The sequence below is a fragment of the Furipterus horrens genome, unplaced genomic scaffold, assembly GCF_987537825.1.
Source record: "Furipterus horrens unplaced genomic scaffold, mFurHor1.1.pri manual_scaffold_1, whole genome shotgun sequence".
Taxonomy (NCBI): Eukaryota; Metazoa; Chordata; class Mammalia; order Chiroptera; family Furipteridae; genus Furipterus; species Furipterus horrens.
Window position 1 is genome coordinate 147,000,341 of NW_028327171.1, and position 7,262 is coordinate 147,007,602.

The window sequence follows — 7,262 nt, forward strand, 5'->3', positions numbered from 1 at the left end:
CCTTCTAATAGGTAGGTGTATAGTGGTATACAGAGGACAATTTAGTGCTAGTTCCCAAAGTTCAAATGTGAATACCATTTGACACATCTAGAGACTTATCTAGTGGATAATCGTGCAAGTATATGTAAATATATTTAGACCTGTGCTTCTAAAGCAAGTCATAACACTCTATTCAGAGCAGGATTCCACCTGCATAAAAACATATATGTAAATGCAAAGGATGTATCTGTAGGGACACAGAAGAAATTATTACCAGTGATTTCCTCTGGAGCAAGAAATTGAGAGGATTTTAGTTGAAGTTGTGATGAAGAAGACAGCAAGAAAAAGAGAACAGGTACTTATTACTTTCTATCTTCTTGCAATGTTTCAATTTAACAATAATATGTTGTCTAATTAAAAAAGTTACATTGGCTGTGACTTCTAAAAATAAAAATAAAAAAATAAAAAATAAATAAAAATAAAAATAAAAATTTCCTATGACCTAAAAAAAGAATTGAGATTATTTAAAACAAAATAATTCACCTTTGCACTTAAAAAATTAATTAGGACCCGCGCCCCTGCCCGGCGCAGGACAGCCCCGGGATCTCTGCCCGCTCGCCGAGTCCCTAGTCCCCAGACACCCGGCCTCCAACCGTGCACCCGCCGCGCTCTGCAAGAAGATGGCGGGATCGGTGGCTGACAGTGATGCCGTAGTGAAACTAGATGGTGGACATTTAAACAACTCCTTGGGCTCTCCAGTTCAAGCCGACGTGTACTTCCCACGACTGGTAGTTCCATTTTGTGGGCATATTAAAGGGGGCATGAGACCAGGCAAGAAGGTGTTAGTGATGGGCATCGTTCACCTCAATCCTGAGAGCTTTGCCATCAGCTTGACCTGTGGTGACTCAGAAGATCCTCCAGCTGATGTGGCAATTGAACTCAAGGCTGTGTTCACAGACCGGCAGCTACTCAGAAATTCTTATATAAATGGCGAAAGGGGTGAAGAACAGTCAGCAATCCCTTACTTTCCATTCATCCCAGACCAGCCGTTCAGGGTGGAAATTCTCTGTGAGCACCCACGTTTCAGAGTGTTTGTGGATGGACATCAACTTTTTGATTTTTACCACCGCATTCACACGTTGTCTGCAATTGACACCATAAAGATAAACGGGGACCTCCAGATCACTAAGCTTGGCTGATGTTGTTTAAACCACCTCTACTTCACATAGGATCAGGTGCCACAACTATCTGACTATTGGTCCGGAAGAAGTGTCTTGGCAATATCTGGAAACTTAAAAAGGAAACAAAAACAAAAGGCAAGCTTCACTGTCTCTTCTTTGCAGTTTAAACCCAAAACAACAACTTCAGCCAAGGTTTGCCCTTAGGAAGCTGTCGGAGCAAAGACACCGAGCCATTATTCCCAGAACAAAGTAATACATTTATGCTGGATTTTATTCAGACTAAACTGAAATGGATTTGTGATGATTTGTGATTTGGTAGCAAGTTATTTATCTTTTCAAAGCAAGGTGGTGTTTAGAAACAAAAGTGCTAAAGACAAAATAACAACAAAGACGGTACATCGAAATCAATTCATTTCTGCACTGAAGTGGAATTGTGTAGCACAACCAACATTTTAGTCAGGGTATTTACATAGAATGTAGGTTGTTCAAGGTTTGTTTGGTTGTTTTTTGTTTTTTGTTTTTTTGCATAGCATAATGTTAATTCAGATTTTTAAAGCTTTCTCGTATTTATTTATACTCAACATATGTATTAGAGAATGATTAATATCTCAAGAACAACAAGCTACAAGCTTTTGAATGTAGAAATATCTTAGGTCCAAGGGGGAAAAGTACATATTACTATCATGAAACCTTAAAGAATTGACTCATATCCTCCAGACCCCTAAATTTAGGATCTCTTGATATAAATTGCTATAAGTGCTTTTGGGAAGACTTTCCATCATTTCGGTAAAACTGCTTTTCAAGTTATTGACAACTAATGTAAAGTTATATTTACATTGCTTTTTCTGCTTACTGTGAATTAGCACAGTATTGGCTTTTTAAAAAGACTCTAGCTACTTTTCCCTAGATTACATAATGGCTTCTTAAGTTTTTATTAAACTAATTGACAACATATAAGAGGTGATTGCATAGACAATTTTTAAATGACTATTATATAAACTCTTAAGGGTATAATATGAAAATACTGGAATGCAGTGTAAAGCAAAAGACAAATGGCCCCAAATAACTTACTTGCAAATAATTTATATCAACTTAAGCTATTAGCTCATTGTATCACTTTTATTATGTGACCCTCACTGGTATCCCTAAGCAATGCATTTGCAGCTTCAGAGTAGAAAATGCTTCCTATTTTGTTGGCCCTGCTGAGATACTAGGTTAAGACGGACTTCAGATTAGGAAATGATCCAATTAGTTTATCTGAAAGGTTAACTCCCAGAACTCCAGGTCTTTGAGTCCAGCCAATAGTGCGAATACTCCCAATTAAGCCGTAGGAGTTTTCTTGTACCTATGGAACTGATCAGACATCAGTCCCTCTCTAGGAGGAACCTGCACTACTGTAAATGTCGTTGAGAGGCAAGGGATGGTTGGAGTCCTGGGTGCTGAACTTCTCAAACCGCATTGACCCTGGAGAGAAGGACCCTTGACATTGCTTTGGTCAGGTAGTGGGGGGATGGGGAGAAAGGGGTGCTAAAGTAGGGGTGTATTTATATATAATTTAGGTTTTGTTTGTACAGCATACCGCATCTTGTTATGACATGTCCTTGCCCTGCTTTGCTTTTGAGTTTTTTTTACACAACATGCAGAGGCACTGAAATGGCCATGTTGTTTCATGTGTCGAGAATGTAGACAGTGTTTCAGTACCAAAGTCTAAGAAAAAGAAAACTAAAATTTCGAAGTTTTTTATGGGTGATATAGTTGGATTCTTCTAACCTTGGAAACTGTTTAGCACAGTTCCATTGTGTTATATAAGAAGATACTTTACCCAACAAGACTGGCTGAGCCTTGAAAAGCTTTATGGACCAGCTGACTTAATCAGCCCAAGAGGGCTGTTCTGTGGCTTCAGGTATTTTCCAGCCTGTGATTAACTTCTCATGGCTCACAAAGCCACTAGATTTTGAGGAGTGTTTGTAGAGAAACTTGGCACCCTGATATCTATCTGTTGGGGTTTTGATTCTACTTATGATGGAAGACCCCCACAGGAGGTTTCCCTTGAGTGACCATCCATTCCCACCCACTGCATAATTCAACAGAAACTAGAGGAGTTGGGGGTGTAACTGACGGGAATTGACACTGTACCGTGAACCTATCAGCTAACTGGTTAGCAGCCAAGCCCTTTGGCAGTTTAGTGTGAAGACAGGCTATTAACCCTTCATTTCTCTATGAGGTCAATGGGGACCTCTTGGTTAAGCCTATTGAAATTAATTGAAATGATGTGATAGTTTGATTCAAATATAGGTAAATTACCAGGGGCCTAATCCAGCTGTACTAATCATTAGCTGTAAACTGGAAAACAATGTTCACACCCTCTTATCAGCATGTGAGGTCCAAGGTGGGAATTCAGGATGGAAAGTGCAATTTAAAGCGTCACAGGAAAGCATTTGGGTATGTAAGGAGTTATTTCTGACCAGAGCAGTTGTTTTGCAATGTGACCAAAACCAATTAACAGTCAGGCTCTGGGGGAATAAAAGGCAGGCTTTAGACAATCTGTCCATTTCTGCATCAAAATTGGAGTGAATGTTTATATCTACTTAAAAGTTAATAAAAGTGACTTCTACTTCTGGGCTATCCCAGAATTATCTTAAAGTTTTTTTTGTTGTTGTTGTTTTATTAATTTGAAACCCCATTTCAAACCTTGCCACTCTCAGTTCAAAACCCTCTAACAGATCACTCAGAAATTTTGGTGGTTTGTTAATATGACAGATCCTTTCATTTGTATTAAAAAGAAAATATCCAAAAAGAGGGAGGGAGCCCTGTTGCCTTGAGAGAAACAGCCTCAGCATTTTCTGGCATTAACGTAGAAATAATGTCCCTCCGATGAGATATTTTCAAAGAAACACTTTCTTATTTACTGTGTGGTATAAAATGTGCTAAATGTGTTCTTACATTATTATGTCACTGCTGAAAGTTATTTGCACTATAATAAAGAAATTTTTTACAAAAAAAAAAATTAATTAGAATTGTGCTCAGAATAATGATAAATGGACAATATTTTTAAGACGTATAGCATCTTTTTAGCTCCTGAGACTTTCCCACCTTTCCCCAGAAGCTCCTTTTAATATCAGTGGCAAGCCCAAATCAGACCCATCATTCTTAGAATTCAGAAAGCATTTGAAGATTGTTAGATAAATGGCTTAACATGCATTGAGTTTTGCTAAACCTAACTCAATATACTGACTACAAAGAATTCAGTATAAAGTACTTCATAAGAAAATGGATTTGGAAAACCTCTACAAAGAAACATTAAAACAATTGTGATCCATTAAGGAAAATTTAGATCATATCAGTCAATGATCTATTTGGCAAACCGACGTGTTCATGTATTTTTAATGAAGGTTAAAGGTACAAGGATTCACTAATTTCCGCTTCTCAGATGAGCTCAACATATTTAATTCTTGGTTTGCAGCACTGACGCTTCCATCATGGCCAATTATAAGAGAAACCAGCCAAATATGAAGCTTAGATCTCAGGAGAATTTACTGAGTTTCTTTTAAAAAATTCAGAATTTCAGGTAGTAGTAAATACTAAAATAGAGTGAGCATCTCAAAATCCTGCCAGTTGCACCCAGCAGTCCTTACTGAGTTCTGCAAGCAGTTGACACAGGCAGGGGAACTCAAATTATTCCAGCTAGAACCCGCACACCAATTTCAATACAGCATGCTTTTTATGTGTTGCAGTACTCGTAAAAAGTGGGACTTTGTAAGAAAAAACAATGATGAAAAATTAAAAGTAGTAAATTAATACACTCATATAATTAAGCAACAATTATTAGTTTTCTTCTTTTTTGCCACCAATTTCCTGAGAAATATAGCTTTTCAAGTTGCAGCAGCACCTAATAAAGCTGATTAAATGAAAATATCTCTGTTATAAATTGAACTGTATCCCCTCAAAGGGAAAAAAAATTGGGACAACTGTAACAGCATAATCAATAAAGCATATTAAAATAAATAAATAAATAAATAAATTAAATAAATAAATAAAAAATAAAATAAAACCAGAAAAAAAATTCACATGTTTTGGTATTTGGATATAAATAGGTGAGCCCTTATCTTCTCTGACTGGTGCCCTTATTTTTTTTTAAACTTATTTTTTATTTAAAGTTGACATACAATATTGTATTAGTTTCAGGTGTATAACATAGTAATTATACATTTTCATAACTTACAAACTGATCACCATGATAAATATAATCCTTTCTGACCAGCAGCCTTATCAGAAGAGGAGATTCAGACACAAAATGAGAAACAAAGGGCTTATACACACATACATACATACATACATCCATCCATACTTTTTTTTTTAAGACCACATGAGGAGATAGCAAGAAGGCTGCCATCTGCAAGCCAAGGACATCAGCCACAGAATGAAACCAACCCTGCTGGCACCTTGAGCTTGGACTTCCAGCTTTCAGAATTATGAGAAAATAAATTTTTCTTGTTTAAACTCCCCAGTCTGTGGTATTTGGTTATAGCAACTGTAGCAAACTAATGTTATACATTCACACAGAGTTCAGGGTCCTTAGAAAGAATTCTAGGAATATTTACTTATAAACACCTAAGAATTAAATGTATTTTAGAAGAGGAATTTCAAGGCAACACAGGTGATAAAGCAAGCCTGGCTTGTCACCTGGGCCATCTTGAGGGAGGATGGAAACAGTTCATTGTGTGGGGTGGGGGCTGATGGGGTGAGAGCAGGGGCACCCTCGCTGGCTGACCCTTCTGTACTGGACATGCACTCTTATGCTCATGAAAGCCATACACAGAGAAAGCTAAGCTCAGCCACCTGCACAGAGAATGCCAGAGCCAATAACGGTAAATTTGAAAACCCACAACTGTACAAATTACTCAGCAAAGGCCTCTTATCATGATACTTTCTAATTTCTAACACAGAGGCTCCACATAATTTTAATATCTGCGGTTTAATACTCACAGAAAGCATAGAAGAAATAAGTAGCATGTTTTCTCATCTGGTTGTTCCTAAGAAGTGTATAGTTTTGGCGTCTGACATTCTCAAGTTCAAAGCTAAAACCAGAGCAAAATTTGCATTGTATTACATGGCCTTAATCATCACATAATCCTGTTAGAGTAAAAATAGAGCAATCTCTTTTGAATGTTCTTCCAAATACTAGAACCTTAATTGTCTATAGAATTAAACTAAGAGTGAAATGAATTACTTAGAAATGAGATTGATGGGAAGACTAAAGGAGGAGCCACACATAGTTAACCCACAAAGCAGGACCACATAGCAGGATTCAGACAACAGCTAGAGAAAGCAGGAATTGAAGATGACTTGCCAATTTACCTCTAAGCTCATCTCAGGTGGAGGCCATGTCCTCCAGCCCCATCATTAATTTTGGTCAATTTGAAAGACCTTAAGTGAGTTCAGGGTAGTGAACCAAAGAAACATGTTTCTAAATTACTTTTGGAATAATAAAATGTTTTACCTTAGCTAAGGCACTGTTCTACCACCATAAGTAATGTGAATGTCTGTACGTAGACAGATAGCTGGTGCCAGAGTAACCACAGACTAGACTGAGTAAAGCATCATTAGTGACTTGTGTGATGTCAAGAAAGCTGTGGTTCTGGCGTGGGCTGAGAAATGACTCAGGAATCTTTGCCTGCCTGGGCAATACCCACCTGACTTTGTCAGGAATTCTGCATTTATTGAGCACTTACTACACAACCAAAGCCTCTGATAACCACTTTATGTACATTGTCTGATTTAATTGTTGGATGAGGAAGTGTAGCTTTTCTATGTTGCTCAGAAAACTTAGATAATTTGCCCAGAATGACACATCTGGAATGTTGTGGATCTGGGCAAGGCACCAGGGTCCATCTGATCCAAGTTGTACTTTCTTGGTTATTTTGCTCTATGTAGCTTTGTCTTTCTACTGTAATCATTCAATTAAAAAAAAAAAATTATTCTGCAACATTTTTTAAGAGCACACATTCTAACTTACATATAAGCTGACCAGTATCTCCTAAATAGATGTAGCATACCTAACCTCAAGCATCATTGATTTAGTCTGATTCACTTGTGTTTATA

General features: G+C 37.4%; 1 protein-coding gene across 1 annotated transcript; it reads left to right on the top strand.

Annotated features, from left to right (window-relative positions):
- Positions 1–551: 551 nt before the first annotated feature.
- Positions 552–3,807, top strand: LOC150022024 (galectin-related protein). The gene has a single exon (XM_090279675.1). It carries the CDS (start codon positions 660–662, stop codon positions 1,176–1,178), a length of 519 nt encoding a protein of 172 aa, XP_090135801.1. The 5' UTR covers positions 552–659; the 3' UTR covers positions 1,179–3,807.
- The last annotated feature ends 3,455 nt before the right edge of the window (positions 3,808–7,262 follow it).

Excerpts from the sequence above, each read along its gene's own strand:
- LOC150022024 (XM_090279675.1), top strand. The coding sequence starts at position 660 with ATGGCGGGATCGGTGGCTGACAGTGATGCCGTAGTGAAACTAGATGGT.